This window comes from Corvus brachyrhynchos, unplaced genomic scaffold (genome assembly GCF_000691975.1).
Source record: "Corvus brachyrhynchos isolate BGI_N302 unplaced genomic scaffold, ASM69197v1 scaffold26, whole genome shotgun sequence".
NCBI lineage: Eukaryota > Metazoa > Chordata > Aves > Passeriformes > Corvidae > Corvus > Corvus brachyrhynchos.
In genome coordinates, this window is record NW_008239324.1 from 6,887,155 (window position 1) to 6,905,688 (window position 18,534).

Sequence of the window (18,534 nt, forward strand, 5' to 3'; positions counted from 1 at the left end):
TTAGCCTGTTAGGAAGTCCAGTAGGAACAACACTTTTCGATGGTTTTAAGTATCTCCTTCTGGAACCAGTCACATCTGAAGAAATGAGAAGTGCCCTGTGCTGCAGAAAACCAGCCAAAATGACGTCTCTTGCTGTAGGAGAATCTGATGCACTACATTTATAACCAGAAATTCAGAGTTAAAATCCTACTTCAGGCAGAACTACACAGTATGTTCTGGGGTAAATCACTTGATCTTGCTTTGCTTTCTAATTTTTAAAAATGAAAAGTTTAACTTTCAAGTGTAAATAGTAAATATACATCAGTGTTAAATTCATCTTACTTATACTGTAGTAGTCCATCTGAGGATGAGTTCTATTTATGTTCACGTAAGAATGCCTAAACTGAAAGTATTTTTTCATATTTCTAAAGGCACGTGTTAGAAGCAGGTTTAGGTAGGCAGGAATTCAGAAATAAAGAACTAGATTCTTTTCACCAGTTCTGGGGAGTTACACCAGGATGTTTTACATGAAAGGGCTGAGATTGATTGGTTGCCAAATGGAACCATCTGACACACAAAATAGCTCTTTAATTACAGCAACTAACCACACTTAACTTCAAGCACATTAGGTGACATGAAGTCTAATAAAAAATGATTCCTGTCTCTCTCTTACAATGATTACAGCAAATCATTTTGATGTGGGCAAAGGAGCAGATAGATACATTCTAGAAACAATTCTTTACCATATTGTCTTCCCTTTTCATTTTCACTGTCCCTACAGTTAACAGCTATAATTTTGCTTGTTCCAGATTTTCAAAGATATATCAAGTCAGAACATTACTTTTCTTCAAAGTAAAAGATTTGTCTTCAAATGCCAGAATCAGAAGGAAAATCAGTAAACCCAAAATTACTTAGTCTGAGTAGAATTTTACTTTCACATAATTTACTACTTTGTAAAACCTATTTAAAACATGTATGTCCAGAGCTGCTTTTAGAGGCCACTGTGGAGATGGTGAATATTTAAGTCTACACCCTCACAGTTTATTAATCACTCATCTCAACTGCAGCTGTCACCAGGACTCTTTAGGGACTCTTAAAAAATGAGCTCTGCAGCCTTAGCACTGTTACTGCATTAGTACACACAGACTCCAGAGTCCTGGAGTCTCATTAGGACTTCACCTTCCAACCACTATTACCCTGTGAAGGGTTGGAATTTCAACAACATCTCAGGGCAGGGGTGAGCAGGAAGGTGTTAAAGCAACAGTTAAAAGCAAACAGAATCAGAAATGTTCAACCAAGGATTATTTGACACAATACTAAATAATTAAAAGAAATATTGAAAAGACCATGAGTAGGGAAGGAGGGTTCTAAGTAGGTTCTGACACTGACTCATCTCTTCAGGCTGGTAATTCCAACAGCAAAAAATCTGATCTTTTTCTTCTGCTTGTGTTACTCCTAATAAACCTTTACCAGCTGGGCTGTAATATAAAAGCAGATGCAAGCATTTCCCAGATCTATTCCCTAACCTACAGTTTCTAGTTACTTGTACCTCAGGTTTACATAGTACCCGACTCACACAGCTTGACACAAATCCAGACCAACTTACTCTTGGGAAAGCCCCTTGCTATGACAGCACAAGAAAGCCCTACAGTGAAGATGGAGCTAAACAAAAGCACAGCAAATAGGTCACATGGAATAAATAGAGCCTGGAGCAGGTGACACTCACTACAAAAGGTGTGCGTGACTAACAGATCCATTCTGCTTAGATCAAGATAGGGGCAAAATTACAGATTCATGGAATGTATCAGCTTGTGAAAGGGACCTCTGGAGATCATCCAGTCCAGCCCTTCTGCCCAAGCAAGGGTCACCTACAGCAGGTTGTTCAGTTAGGTTTTGAAAATCTCTGTGGTGGGAGACTCCATAACCTCTGGGTAGCCTGTCCTGGTGCTTCGTCATCCATGCAATGAAAACCATTTTCCTCTGTTTAAATGGCATTTCAGTTTGTGCCAACTGCCTCTTGTCCCTTTACTGGACCCCACTGAGGACAGGCTGCCTCCATGTTCCTTGCACCCTCCCATCAGGTATTTACACTTTGACAAGAGCTTTCTCCTCCTGAAGATGTCCCAGGTTTCTCATTCCTGGTGAAGCTTATCCAAATTCATGGACTGTCCTCCTTTTGCAGCATCTGAATCTTCCTCTCCTGTCTCCTCTCCTTAGGCTGTACTTTCTTCTGACATGCCATTGTTTCCTCATAACATAACTTTTAAGCATTGTGCTTGTTGACAAGAATGCAGTAAAATCCCGTTCCCCACAAAGTCCCAATTACATAAATTGCTTCATTTTCTAAGATGGGCTTTTACATTCCTTAATGGTGAAGGGTTTTTTACTCATTTTCTGTGAATTATCCATCTGGCATGGCTTCACCAAATGAGAAATAAAATAACAGGACCATTACCACATGGGCATAAAACTCAGGCAGCAACCTGTCTTAGATCAGCGTGAAAAATATAGCAAACTGCTTGACTGAAACACACAAAAGTAACATTCTCCAAAACAGAAAAATCTTGAGAAAAACAAGAGACATGCAGGCAAAATGAGGTTGTGTCTGATAAGATGCACTGCTGTTACTAGAAAAGCATTAACTGCACAGTGACATACAGCTCTCTCTGAGGATGCTGAGCCTTTGTAACAGCCCTGTACAGCTTTTAACCTCAGGGCTCGACAGGTAAGCAGTAGCCTTGGAGCTCTGGGAACATGACTTTCATCTGTCTTTAGCAAAGTGTAGGACTTGTGACAGCCCGGCAGCCCTGACTATCCCCACTAGAGGTCACAGAAGTAATTGCTCTTCAGAGCACTACTGGGAGCCGGGGCATGAAGTCAGCTACATTTCCAGGACACAAGATGGAATCCCTCTAATGAATCCCTCTAATGAATGACTTGAATGTAACTGTTTTCTGAGATTAGTATTATCCAGCTCACTGCAGCTCTCAGCAGGTACTGCATGTATCCACGTGCAAAAGTTACTACTCAGACCCGAGTCTCAGCATCTCCCAATGATCAGTAGCTTTGGAGATGAAGATAAGTGAACTCATCAGACACCTAAGTAGAAGAGAAGCCAAAGCTGCATCCAGAACACTCAGGGGAACAGACATTTCAGGAACTGCTCCTGAAGTGAAATAGCATCAGTAAATATTAACAGAAGAGAACTAGGTAGTATCTCCCAACAAAGGTTCAACTTCTTAAATGTTCAGATAGAATCAGTGATCTGACTGCCTCCAGGGATTAGCCAGAGAATACAGATTTGTGCTAATTCCTCTGCACTCTTTTCTTCAGGAACTGGCCTGGAAAAATGCACATAATTGTGTTGTGACTGGTTCCTGCAGTCATCATCTCCAAATTCTCTGAAAGCTCCTTTCAGCTTCAAGTTTTGTGGAAGGATGAAAGGGTAATATGGTGAACTTCAGCCAGCATAAATAAATACTTCACCTTTGTTCATCGTAGAATAATCATACTTGCCCTTTCCATTCACTTTGAAAACACTTGAGTGAAACCCTGGCTTCAGTTAGAACTCAGGCAAGTACTATACACTGACTGTTCTGTCCTACTCTGAAAGACATTGGAAGGAGCACTATGGTTGTAGGACAAAGCAAATACAGGCCTAGTCGCAGGAAATTAAAAGATCTAGTGGAGGTGCTGCAGTATGGGATGTACTGTCAGGGAACCTGGGGAAGAAGAGCAAAAAGACTTGCAAAGTGTAGGATGTAAAGGCTAGTCACGAAGAAAAACTGTTTCCATGTCACAAACCAAAGGCTTCAGTTCAGCTCTGAGACAAGCTGTGTCACACCTGACTATGTGCAGACCCCTGCACTTGGAACACTTAATCCAGGGTAGACTGAGGAAATAAAATAAACCAAAGTAAGAACAAACCACCTAAAAACCCAAAGGAACAAAGCCCCCTTTTATTCTGCCGGGTTACTTTTCAGCTAGGTCAGGTCCCCAGTCAGGTACAGTGCAGCCTTCGACAGCTGGGGTAGCACAGCTGAGAGGAGAGGGAAGGACAGCCTGCCCTGGTGTGGATATGCAGGCTTTGCTACCTCAGAAACATCTGTGGAATCACTGCCTAGGGATGCTCAGCACAGGAGTTACTCCTGATTGCACAATTTGAAACACTGAGAGAGCTTTCTCAGTGCTGAGTTCTGCTTCAGCTCTGCATTGGCTTGGGTACCTGAAACTGGGGCTAGAAAAGTGTGGGTTCCCAGCAGCTAGACTGCCAGTGGCTACATTCACACTAAATGCAGAGCAGGGATGTGAACAGGTTATGAGATAGCATCCAGCAGGCTACATCTTTTGGGCTGGGGCTGGAGTAGCTTGAGGCTTACTCTGCATTGATGGCTTGGTGGGGTGTCTGAGAGCCGTGACTCAACAGGATTCGGGATGTGGGTGGATTCAAGGCAGCAAAACCTGTCCAGAACATTAATCACTGACTAATCAAACGGCATAAAAGAACCATGTAAAATTAACAGCCCCATGGAAAATAACTACATCAAATCTCATTAAAGGATCCCTTCATTTGTCACTGAAATGCAACTATATCCACAGCGGAAATAGTTGCATAGCAGCAACCAGTATCAGGCAGAGACCTGAGAAGAAAAGCTACATCTAATTCTAAAGTTTCTTGAAAAAGTTGAGGGTCAGGTCTGAACAAATGGTAGTTGCTCTGAAGAGAGTTGAGCCAGCACATCCCTTGAGAAAAGCATTAGTAGCTGGTCCCTGATCACAAGCAGTTGGATCATTTCACTTTATACTTATGTAAGTATTGGAACTGTCAAGTGTAAGTTTATGTATCCTAGAAGGGAAACCAGGTTGTACTCAGCTATGTATGACAAGATGATTTAAATGGCTGACCTTTTAAACACTGCTTGGTTTTATAGATACACATCTTTACATCGTTAAACTGGTCTTTTGGATAATTTGTTTAATGTGTGAATGTTACCAATCAAATGATGCAAATCAGAAAGCACAGCTCTGCCAAACTTACGAACTTTAGTTTTCCATTTCATTACATAAACAAATATGATATATCTAGGGACAGACTCTTAAAGCATTGTCTGCTCTATTTGAATGTAGTTTGAACCAGATAAACCTAAAACTATGAAGCAGGAAAAGAAAAGGTTGTGTTTTACCCGTGAACAAACTTTGGGTTGACTGTGAAAATAGAACATTACTTCCCCTTTCTTCTTCCCTCCCCCCTCTTCCTCTTTAGTATTTTAGGGATTTCACAATGTGGTTATCAAGGACTAACCGAGAATACATGACTAGGTAGTAAAAAGGAACAGGACTGAAAACTAGAAACAAAACCCAAAAAACTAAACTAAACTGGAAAAGCAATAAATCTCAGCTCCACAAGAGCAATCTCACAGTACATTACTGTAAGTTAAAAATAGAAAAGCAGAGAAGGATGTTGCATTGTTAAAAAGTAGCTGAAAAATTCATTAATCTTTTTTAGAACCATCCAGTCTCTCTAATGGACTTGAGGGAGTGGCAGTTTTGTTCCCAAGTCCCAGTGTCACTGAGGCAGGGATGGAGCAGCAGAATGCTGCCACACGCTCAGCACACGGGTGCAAAGCTCCACCATCCACGTGCAGCCCTGCCTTGCCTTGGTCCCAGCACATGGGCTGTCAGCAGCCAGTCTGACAGGGCTGTCCTTCTTCCAGCAGCCAGGATTACAAGAATCACAGTCATGTTAAATAAATGAACATCCCATATCCCAACATAAATCCAACCCTCTGGCTAAATAAAATGCTGATCATACTCAAAGTAAAGGTCTGTATATTTGGCTTCTATTACTACACCTACTCTAACTACAGAACTGCTTTTAAACGTATGACCAAGAGAATTTTCCAGTGAGTATATTAACTTGCTAATCATTTATGGATGAAATTTGCAGGTCAAAAGCCAGAGAATTTTGGCTTTTTCCACCAGAAATCAGCAGCTAGAATTAGTGTCCCAATATGTTTCTTCTGATTATCCCCCAGTTATGTACAAAGAAATTTTTGTTTATATGCTGATACTCACAGTACGGGTTATTAAATGTTGTTGAGTAACAATGATAGTAATGTATTTCTAAAATACCAGTATTTGGTTAAGAGGGAGCAAAGTTCCCAAGGGACATTTTTTGTTTGTGCCTTATGATAATTATTCTGGGACTGAAGATGTGAAGGGTTGGGTATACTTGTCTACCCTGCTTTGCAACACATGCTGCACTCAGAAACACAGGAGGGGCAACACTCTGGCTCCTTGTGCACAGTAATTCCACCACAGGCCTGGAAATAGTGACAAACTTAGATATGAATCTTAGGACAGTACCTGCAATAGCTTGCAAGTGAGTGCAGGAAATGTATCCCACAATTCTTTGGTCCTGAGGTGTACTTCCCACTTGCACCTGGAAGGGAGGAAATAAAAAAGGTGATTAATGGAAGAGCTCATACAACTCTACTTCCAAGCCCATCTGTGTAGCCTTTTTCACCACTCTTTCTCTTTCCAACTCCCTTTTGAAAACAGACATAAATACGAAACCACCAGAGACACACACTGGTGCTTACTGGTCTTATTGGGGCTTACTGGTCTTACTGGGGCTTGTGGCCAGCCCCTTTGCACATTAACATGTTCAATGTTTTGATTTTGATCTGCAACACATACAAAACCCTTACTTTCTCCTGTTCTTTGCAGTGCCCCTCGTTCCCTGTCCCAGCTCTCGTTCCTGTGTAAGATTCAGGCCCACCACTCAAGTGCCTTATAAAACTAATCACCAGCAGCCTGATTCTTGGTACCTGTGTATGACTAGAATGTAAAAGGAAAAAATGCCACAGGCATCTAGGGAAAAGGATGAAACATGAAATAAATATTAGTTTTGATCATGTTTTCTCCATTCCACAGCAAGTGTTGGATTTTGATGGATTTTTTACATTCTCCTACAAAGGTGTTGGGGGCCTTGCGGTGCCTCAGCAGTGTTTGCTTCCTTCAGCTCACAGCACCAGCCCCCATGCCTGTCAAGCAGACAAAACAATATGTGAGGTCCTGTTCTTACACACAGAAAGGAAGGGCTTCCAGGGAAGCTGGAATGTAGCATAATTCCTCATCTATATCATAAGCTACAATCTTTTAAAAATGTACTTGCGAGTAGACACACAGGCAAATTAGAATCAAGTTCTGGTTTAGGTTTCCAACTCTATTGAGGATTTTGGCTTAGTTCAGGACTTAGCTGCAAATCAAAATTCCCAGTGATAAGGGGATCAAGTTTTGGATTGTGGCAAGAAACTAGTTTGACTGTATGGTTTTCCTGTTGACAGTTTATGTGGCAACACTGCATGCATTAAAGAAAATGCCCGCAGAGGAAAGTTGTACCCAGGGCTCAGAAAACACCGCCACAGATGACTCTACTTCACAAGGCTAGGCTCAAATTTTATCTGACACCTCTAAATAACAAGCAGAGCTCCATTTCATATGGACACAATTTTGTCAGCTTGGGTGGTTTTCTTGTTTTTCAGGTATTCAAGGACCATCTGATTCATTTTATAACTGAAAAGGTGGCTTTGCAGTAAGTGAATTTAGAAGTCATTTGTACTTAACAATGCCTTGTTAACTTTGAGGGTTTGTGCCAGCCAGGGGAGTAGGTAATGAACAACTGGCATTATTCTGTCCTCAGTCTGTTCAGTCCTTTTTTAGACAGTTTTACAAATAGTTATTGATGGTGTTCTTATTGCTGTTCTCATATAGCTAACCTGCTTCAGGGAGCCAGAGGGAGATAAGGAAAATACAGGCAATCACTGGTGCATCCACCCCCACAGGAGGAGATTCTCCTGAACTCACAAGATTGCAGCAGTCTCAGAGGATGGGCAGCTCTGCTGGATGGCTGTCAGGGACTGCTGCAGGAGCTGCACTGCACAGACCTCTCCCTCCTCCCTCAGGCTGCCTGAACATCTCATTGTCACTGCTGAATCATAAGCAGCTTTCTCTCCAACTCTTTTATGCAACATATGCCATTCCAGTAGAAAAGTGGAAACCAGTTTATTTCCTTTACTGTCTAGGACAGGCAGGTGTATGAACTGTATTTTCCAAACTTAGTAATTCAAAACCAGGGTTTCTCTTCAACACAATCAAAAAAAATCCTAAACTATAAAAAGTCTCCACTTGTTTGCAAATGTGCAGTGTCTCCTGCAGCAGAGGACAAGTGTGGATGTCACACGCCTCTCAACGTCATCCTCCATAACCCTGGAAGGAAAATACTGCACATAAAGTCTTATAATCCCCTCATTGACTAAAGTAGATGGAATCATTTCAGTGTTTCTATTCAAAAAGCATAAAAGATTTAAGTCCAAAAGCTGAACATCCAAACATAAATTATAGCCCAATTGAGAAAAAGAAGTCAACTCAAACTGGCTTTAGAATTTCCTGTGCAGCCTTAATAGAGTGCCTGACAAGGCCTTGTACTCCTCAACCAACTTGTGTATAGGATCACGCTAATTTCCATTAATCATAAATAAATATGTATTGTTCAGTGTGCCTGTGTGCACAGATCTGTGCTGAAATGGACTTGGGATTTTTTGCTCTCAAAGAATGGCAAGAAATGGCCCAGGATAAAGCCTGGCTGTGCTGTATGGAGGGGGCTAAGCGCCACAAATGCCCACAGGGATGGTGCCCCAGGGCTCTGCTGGAACACACAGTCCCATGGGGAAAGGAGAGGGGCTTTCATAAACACCCTGCTAATTAAAAAAATAAAGCTCAAAAGCAAGAGCTGAAGACCTTAACATAATTAGAATTTCCTTGGAAAGTGCCAGTATGGAAGTGCATCCAAAGCAGCTCGTCTCCCAGATTTCACATTTCCTCCAGCTTTTTTAACTTCTAGGGGTTTGCAGTTTCTTTTGAGTGGCAGTACTGATGGAAACCACTAAACAGAATATATTTGGTGTATAATCATAATGGAGGCAAATATTTGTGACAACTCCTAGGAGAGTAAACAAATACCTTTGCAGCCTCCTAGTCAGTTCCCCAGCTACAATAGAGGCACTACTGTATTAAATATGATCTGAAGTAAAATTGTAAGAAAAATCTCTTTATTCAGTCTAATTTGGTATTTCTCAGATGGACAAGGACTGTGGGTTGTGCAGACGGGAAACCTACTTGACCTCTGAAATATTCCAAGCCCTATAATTCTGCATAAAAACATTCTTTTGTGTGGCCAAGTACTGTAGCTATTTCAGACTGTTGCATTTTCCAGGGTACATTAGATGGTGGTGTCTCGGCCGGGGCAGCGACGTGGCAGCGTCACAGGAAGACAACACTGAGCCTTCAGCTCAGCCTCCAACGTGGATCTTGGCAGGAAGGCTCTACTTCCACCAAACCAAGTCAGCACTTCACAAATATAATTTTAGCTGCTTAACACAGAAGAAACTTCTACAGTCACATACACAAAGAAAGTATATGTAAACAAATAAGCCAAAGTGGCTCTGTCACCATAAGCCTGACTTGAGTTCACCTCAGCTGCTCTACATTGGTAGCTGTGTGTCAATAACACATTTATGGAATCATCCTTCTGCAGGGACCTACTTCAGATACCGCTTTCTAAAAATCATCAGCCAGTCTCAGTTGTGCCACAAGCTGCTTTTCTGTGTGTATGGAAATGTACAGGAAGATAATATCTAAATATAAGGTCCCAATGTTTTAAAACTGGGTAATTGTTACGGGAGGAACAAGGTATGTGATAACCTGTTAAACTCTAGTGTTACCTAGAGGAAAATTAAAACTGAGAGAACCTATTTGTGGTTTAATAAGGTGTCCCAGTTATACAATTTTCACATAAAAAATTAGCATTTTTCAAAATTATGCTGAAATATGCAAGATAAATTCCAATTCTCACTACATTTGTAATAATCAAATTAGTGAAACATTGAGAAGCTAAGAGTGGATTCAGATCCCTATTACACCACTGACCGCTACATTTTGTTTGCTCTTGGGAGGGGGACATGAAAAGCTCATTACAGATGGGAAAGAGACTTTTTTCCTTAAGGGGGAAATCCTACTAAGGGTGTGTTTGGAATCCAAAATGCCAGTTTCTGCTGCTACATATTTATATTTGTCCCCTATCTGTAAATTAAATAAGTAAGTGCAAAACTGATCACTCTGAATTTTTGTTTTCCAAGTACTGGCTGTGTCAAGCACACAAAAGTACTTGACATCAAGTACTTTTTATTAAAAGATTTCATCTAAATGCCGTGGCACATTAGTGCAATCTGTTGGAGAGACCACACTGGGACTGTGCTGTGCTATGCAACAATGGGTATATTCCTAGAATTGTTTTGCAAAAGCTTGTCCTGTATGACTGAGGAGTGGTCTGTCCTCCACTGAGACTGGGATCAGGTAATAAACTGCTCATGAAAGAAATCAAGCCAACAAGGTTATGGCAGAAAGATTCTTGTTGACAGGGAAAAGAAAACTGATGGGTAGCAAGAGCTGAAATTTTAGAGCTACAGCAAGGGAAAATAACTTTAAATTCAATCACACTGCTTGCTATCATGGGAATTTCCTGAGCTAACTGAAATCTTGCACATCTCATGTTTCCCATATGGTAGCATAGTAAGTATACAAAGCTGCAAGCTTGACAAATACCTTGTCTCTTAAGAGTTTATATTTACACACATCTGTTCCAGCAGTGCAAAACAATTTTATCACATCTGGATGTCAAGAAGCATCAACGGATACTTAAACAAAACCCATGGGAATGCTACCTTGAGACTGGGGCATTTCTTTACCACCTTGAAAAACAGCTTCAAACAGGTCATTGCTGTGTTAGTAAATCATCCAGTGCTGGGAAGGAAATGCTTTTAATGGTTAAAAATTTGAGTTGTGCATGAGAAATCTCACTTGATTAAAGAACCAGTCTAGAGTCTCAAATACTGACCAATAATATGTACACAAAGCCAAAATATTTGTTATGAGTAGAACTTAATCTTTAGTGACATTTTCTAGAGGCTTCATAGTGCCAGGAGGGAGCCATTCAAAAAAATCCAAAATAAAGTAGATAGTTTCTTAAGTGCGTACCCTCCAAAACAAAGGAGTTATTTACATAAAAGTCCAAGCATATACCACTGCCCCTCTCTGCAGGGGAAGCAAATCCTGGTATGAGAGCTAAAATTTTGGCATACTCCTGGAAGAAGTTCCTCACAAAGTCTGTCACCCCAGAATCTCTGTGTGGCCAATAAAGACAGATCTGGGAAAGGTAAATAACCTGCCTGTAACACTGAGACTCCTTCAGGCAGATGGGATCTCCACGGCCTAGCTTCAGCCAGTATAGTTTAATCGCATCTTGGGCTGTAAATGAGCAAAACCATCCGTTTCATCTGCTCAGATGACCATGAAGGTGTCAATTTCACCACTGAAATAAACATGAACCATAGTACTGCTCCCTGCATTGCTCTTCTGAAGAGGGTAAGTCACCAAAGTACAGAGCTCTACAGGAAATTAATTCACAGTCATGACAGGAACCACACTAAAGATGGTCATATTATGAAGAAAAACTAACCAGGCTGAAAGCACCCCTGCATGATCTGAGGGAAAAAAACCCTCTCTCCCTAAAAACAAAACCATGAACGTTGCATTTGTAAAGAACATCATCTGCACAGGGGCCTTGAGTAACTCTTTGTGTTGGAAGTAGAACACCCCAGACAGAGAGTAAGTGCAGGGCACAGAAACAGAATTTACAGTCGATGTGACAGTGACTTACTCCCACAGAAATATTCATCTTACCATATGTAGCCAATATTCTTTAAGTTCAGGGGAAGCTGCCTTAAAAAGAGCCTGAGATTCAACTGAATTACCGTGGATAAAGCAACTGCGCATGTGCAAGGAGTGGTATTTCCACACACACTCCGGGTTCAGGCCTCTGGGGTGGGTGCTCTGAGATGTGCTGGTAACAGGCTTTGCCCTCCCTGTTTCCACTGCACTGGGGATGCCATTATGTAATCCAATGTAATTATAATGAGCAAACAGTGAGGAAGAGAAGAGAAAGAAATGGAAAATACAGTTTGTTTTCTTTCCAGTACAACATTTGTGCAATCTTCCAAATTGTATCTACCGCTCCTGGACTTTTTTCCAATTTCAGCAAATTTCCAATACAAGCAGGAGAATCGGCATCAAGAAACTGACTGGAACAGTCAAACTCTGTGCCCAAGTCTTCATTCCTGTTACTGTTAAGAGAAGATGCCAAGGAGAACTTGCAGCTGCTCCCATTCCCACTTCAAACATTCCTGTCCCACAGAGATGACTTAGATTAGTCATAACTCCCAAGAAGGATGTATTTTTGGTTAGCTTAGACATGGTACAAAAAGATCTATCTTATTTTCAGTCCTTTAACAGCTCTGCCTTTTGCCTTCAGAAATATGTAGCAGCTCCTAAAGAAGACACATTAGTTAAATCCCTAATTTATTATTATAAACATGTTATTTAAGTATATTAAAGAAGTTAAAAATTTTATAGAAGTCAGCTCAAAATTGTCTGGTGCTCTGCAATTCTTTCTAGCTACATTTGCACTTGATTATTTCAGAATCCCATTTTTCCCACCTGCCACATGACAACAATTACTGTTCCATGACCTCAGAATGTGTTATCTGGCAAGGCTTCATTCAGCTTATATGTGAGGGAAAGTGGCTATAAACTGGTGCCACGAATGGAGGGCTCTTCCTTTTCTAAAGAGGATAAAGCCCACAACTCACATTTTCTCAAATCTGTATTTCATTCTGCACAACAGTTTTTATTTGTTCCCATTAATGAAGGGGGAAAGGACTGTGATTAATAACATTAATTATATCAAAGTGAAGGAACATGGTACAGTGCCATGGTAGGGTCTTTTTGTTCTTTTTTTAAAAAATTGGCAGTCAGTTTATTGGAATCCATCCAATTCCTGCATTAACATTTTACAGCAGAAACTCAGCACATGGAAAATGTTTAGGTTACCCTCCTGCCTTAAATGTCACAGCTTTAGAGTAATCTAAATAAATGCATGAGCAGCACTAGACATTTCTTTTATACATCTTGGGATAGCTGTAGATACTGGACAACTGATCAAGGATGAGAAAATCTAACCACTGAAAACTCTAGGTGTTCTTTTACTGGGGTCAGAAAGCAGCCATTCCCCTTTCCTGTGCACTCCTGAGGTCCAAAAGGTTCCCCTCAACACAGCGTGGAACTTCAGCAGCTGCCCCTTCAGTCCCAGCCGCAGCACACATGGGCTGGCTTGGGACAGCAAAGGCAGCTTTCATTACCCAAGCGAAATGCACCGGCATCAGAAATATCAAAATGGAGAATCACAGAGGTTAATTCAGGGAGCCCTCATTTTCTCACACAAAGCAGGCTCCTCAAGAGGAGAGAACAGTAAAAATTGTGCTTCTAAGCAGTTTCACAATCAGAGCTGCTGTTCCTTCTACCATCTGTTACTACCATATCAGCTCTTTGGAAAACAAGTTGAGCTTTGCACACAAAGCAAAGGTTGCTAGGTTTCCTTTAAGCAATGAATAATAACACGTTCTCTGCACAATTACTGTGCTCCCTGAGAACAGCCTTCATTTTCAGAGAATTTGAAAAGTAAATCTGTTAATAACCTTAGGAATTAATATTAATTAAACACAAGTTCTTCCAGAAATTTAGCAAAATCCACAAGAAATTCTTTTTCCTTTTGGTTTTGAGGAACACTATTAACTGTTGAAACTTCCCACATCAGACTGTAGTTTTGCATTATGTTCGCATACTGTGTTTTAACTAAGAATTCTTATTTTTGCTAAAACTGACTCTCTTGGCAGATGCCAAAACCCAGAATAGCTTCCTACTAGGAACAGTAGGAAGAACAGCCTTCTACACAACATACTTTTGTATCTCCCAGTCCCATTGGGAGGAAGAAGCCTTCAAAACCTCTCTCTCAGTTAACAGCCATTTTGAGAAGGATGCCTCTTTCACTCACCTCCCTACTCTGTACATCTACATCTCTTGGATATCTCAGATTTACATTACAGTTACAACTATTACAATTTAAGGATAAGAGAGGCAAATTTTGTCAGCAGAAGTGAGTTTTTATTAGATGGCTACACCTGGGAAAACATGGACAAACTCACCAGGTCAAGTTAATGATGCTTTCCAGTTTTGTTGCATTACTGTCCAAAACTTACACAGCATCCATGGTAGAGCATAGCTAAGGCTCCACACTAAATCCTCTGTCTAAAGAAGGATGTTGACATTTTGACACCTTCTAGTAAATTACAGACAGGTGATGCATTACACAATTTCTGCTCAGCACTCATTGACACCTTCTAAACTTGATTTGACAATGTTGATTTGTAAAATCAACATCCAGTTTCTGAAAAGGATGCATATTTTATAACTCCCTTTAAATCCATCAAAACCACGGTGCATTAAGATTATGTGTGTGTCAAACCAGCAGCTGCAGAGGAGCTGAGGCCACTGCAATCTGCCCCACGTTACAGACAGACCTGTCCAAGCCAGCTCTTCAGAGCCAGTCACCAGCACAGCATCTGCACCAGTCCCACTTCCCACCTCTATCTGCAGCAGAGCAGCAGCAGAGACAATGGGAGTTATAAAACCTACAAAGAGACTCAAGGGCTCTTCTCTTTGGCGTTTTAAATTAATGTGAAATGCTACGCTAGAACAGAGAGTCACGGCAGAGTCTCCCAAGGGCCCAGACTGTCAAAGTATGAAAATGGATTGGATGATTTCTGTATTTGCTAACTTCTCCTCCGAGTCTTTAATGGCAACTAGGAACAATGGTTTAACACTTCAGACATGAAACTGTAACTTGGATGTGACATTTTCCCCCTTCATATATGCTGCTTTTTTCTGTGACTGTGTTTCTCTTATATGCCAATGAGACCCTCAGATTGGAGTTAGAAGCACTAGTAGAGTTTGAGGAGTTCCAAGTGCTAAATGCAAATTAATCCTCCAGCCTTGCAGAAAATGGACTTCACACAATAGCTCCTCACAACTACGTCATTCTCATGTCTTTATCCTGACCTGGAAAGCATCAGCATAAACAGATGGAAAAACCAGTCTGACCTCTGTCAGGAAAATGCCAGCAGTAGCACCTTTTGTGGGAGACAACCTTAGGAGGAGAACAGAGGCAGAGGTCTCCATATAGCTGTTATGCAGCATGAAACAGCATTAAAAGCCTCTGTAACTTCCAGCTTGGCTCCTTGGTTGTGACACCCTAGGTGTTAAGCCACAATCAAATCACTTTACCTTCCTGTACTTTAGTTTCCCCTTCTATTAAGCAGATATTGACCTTTCTTCATCATGCACTCTGAGATGTAGGAATGAAAAGCTGTAGGTAAGAGCTGATTGTTATTACAGCTACTAATAATAATAATCCTTGAGCTCTGTAAGTCTCTCAGGTAAAATAATTTTGTATGACTAAGCAAATCTCTCAAATCCTTCCAAATCTCTACCTGAACTTTACAATATAGATAGTGAAGACAGGGCAGGGAAGATGAGGGCAGTAGAAAATCATTTCTTATTCACTGGAAACAGGACCCATTCAAAAGCAAAAAAACGTGCAAAACACTTGAACCAGGGCAGTAGGGATCTGTTTTGTGACAGAGTCCCCCTAAGCAGTTTTGTCATTTTCAAATTATTTCAACTTTCTTCAAATATTTAGTTCTGAGACCTTTAATTTATCTCCTTAACAGTTATATTTGTAGTAAGGAGACAATCATACTTATTAAACATTAATCAGATTCTTTCTCTGAATGTTCTTCTGAATTTAGAGCTGGGTCTTTCTTAAGGTTCAGAATAATTGGAATAAAGGATTCATCCTTCCCATGAGTGGAAACACTAACTGGCTTTATCCATATCTTCAAAACATGTGAGTCTTCTCCCCTCAACTGCTTTCCACAACTTTTGGCTTTTAATCAGCACAGAGAACAACTGCTCCTTTACTCAGATATGGAAGCTGTGTAAGGGGAACAGTCCTCATAAGAATCCTTCCAAAACAAAACTCAACTGATGCCTTTTCTACTTCAGAAATGGGAACGCTGCATTCCACAGGAATCAGGAACTTAAAAACCCAGGGTTTGCATAGGACAGAGACTCAGCTCCATGCCACTATGGAGTGGGAAGCAATTAGGACACTCTTGTTCTGCAAGGCTCTCTTGCTTTCTTCAAAACCAGAGAAACTCTAATGTAGGTCTGGCTGGTATTACACACATTCAAAATTCTGTAAGAGCCAGTAAAAGTCCCACCTGGAAGCAGGGAGATAGGCTGTCCATTGGGAATGGCAGAGTACTGGCCAGAACAACACCTGCCAACCAGAGCTCTGATCCCCTCTGCCAGCTTCCTGCTACCCCAGTGGAAGAGCTCAAGGCTTCTGAAGGTTAGTGCATTGATTCTCCCTGACTTCAAAAATAAACCAGGCTTTTATTTATTGTATGTAGTTTTTGTCTCTGGAGTCCACACCCACTGAGCTGCTGATTAAGCACCACATCAAGAAAAACAACCTCTAAACCTACCTTATTTCAAAGACAAAATTAAATAATTATTCCTACTTTATGTTGTTGCTGTCATCAAAGAAATGACCTATGTACAACTGGTCATTTAATGTACAATTAGGATAGAAAGTAAATTCATGTCAAGATAGACTTAACTCAGAATGAAAAATATTTTAGGTATGAAGAACCTACACCAGAATGACACAGACAGGAGGAAAAATATTCTTATGGCTGGGCAGAATTCTGTTATATTTAAAAGAATGGAGTCATCTTTGGAACTTCATAATAATTGGCCTCTATTCTCTGCTCAACTGTAACATTATTTAACAACTTGGATCCATAATTAAGTTCATCATCCCAGTGGAATCTTGAAAAGAGGTTTAATTTTCTGCAAGAGAAATGGAGACATTGCAGCCTGCCTAGCAGGGTGGCAAATCAATGACACAGCAATGGGCAGTTAAAAACAGATTGGTTTTAATCTCTTAATCCCCCATATATGCATATGTTCAAGGGTAGTCTTTGTGACCCCAGAAATACTTATACTGCACAACATCTATGTTCATTTTCTGCTTGCAGCAATTTATGATGAAAAAATAAATTGTTGCTGATTAGAAACACATAAGAGTGCAACACAGAGAGCTTAGACCCAGTTTTTGGAAACCTGTATTCAGATAGGGATTGGCTTTTCTCTATGTCAAACGTATATGAAATACTGAACTATTATCAGACCTAAAAATCTAATATTTGGGTGGGGGTTTTTTTTACACAAGCCACAATACCAAAAGTTTTTGCTTTGTTTAAAAACTACAGATGGGGTACAAAGCCTTCCACTGATCCTTATTCACAATCCATATCCTTAACGGCTCTTAATGCCTTTTGTTGAAGACTTGTGACTAGAAAGAACATATAATTTGAGCATCTGATGTACTTTGCCAATATTAGAAAAGATGTTCAGGTATTAGTTAGTCAAACCCATTCCAAACAGTGACAAAATCACAAAATCTGAAATTCAGTATTCTGGAGATTTTCAGATCTTTCTAGGTTTGGGTCTACAGACTTGGATCTCTGGCAAAATGTTTTGATTCTTGATTAAATTAGAAGAGCCCACGTTCCAGTTCAGAAAAAGCACAGCCAGATTCTCCCAAGAATCAAGCATAAACAGCTACTAGTCTTGGAAAAGCAAATCATTGCATGCAGACTTTCATTTCTGCTTTTCATGATTTACAGACATATAACCCCAGGCTTCCTGTTCTCTCTACCATTAGTTAAATTAAGTAAATTGTGTTAATGAAGCAAAAAAGCTCTGCACTCCCCAGTGTCCCAGGCACGTTTGTCTTGTTTACTCTTCTTCATATCTCTCCTTACTAATTCTTTTGCAAGCAAAAGAGCAGCGTAGCCATACATGTCACTGCAATTCTTTCAGTTTTATTATACTGACATTTAGACTTTTGATTGTCTTTTGATTGCCAGACAAACACACAACGAGCACAAGCTGGTTTCCAACAGTAATGCCCATTGTACTGTACTCACGTTATGAAGCTTAGAATCTACGCATTTTATTACAAAGATTTCTGTAAAGAAATTCATGAAAACCACTTCAAATTTTGAGTCTTGAAATTATACTCGAGTTCTGCCTCCAAAAGTCCATCATTATTTCACACACATCCATCATTTTAACACAGGCCACAAATCCATATATGGTTATATCAATAACCCATTAGGTTATACCAGGAAATCTCAATCTGAATATTGCCTCTTTGAGGTCTAAAGAAATGAGAAAACAATGTAACTTTATAACTTGTCACATGTACAGTCAATATTTACAGCTTCAAAAAGCCTCTTACCTTGAGAAACAAGGCTCCCTTGGAAGCCAAGGAGTCCATTCCTCTTCCATTGGGGTAACAGTGATAGGCAGCATCCATAACAGGATAGCGGCTGGGAAAAAGGAAAAATCCGTTCAGGAGCATGATGGAAGAGAAATAGGTAGCAGCACAAGTAGCCGCAGGTTGAACTT

General features: G+C 40.5%; 1 protein-coding gene across 1 annotated transcript in view; it reads right to left on the reverse strand.

The window, feature by feature from the left end:
* SMPD3 (sphingomyelin phosphodiesterase 3) overlaps positions 1 to 18,534 on the reverse strand; it is a 74,390-nt gene that overhangs the window by 14,743 nt on the left and 41,113 nt on the right. Inside the window, exons 3-4 of the mRNA XM_017741014.1 lie at positions 18,365 to 18,491; positions 6,346 to 6,421 (exon numbers count right to left, since the gene is read on the reverse strand). Coding sequence (XP_017596503.1) covers positions 6,346 to 6,421; positions 18,365 to 18,491 — 203 coding nt within the window. The remainder of the gene's footprint in view (positions 1 to 6,345; positions 6,422 to 18,364; positions 18,492 to 18,534) is intronic.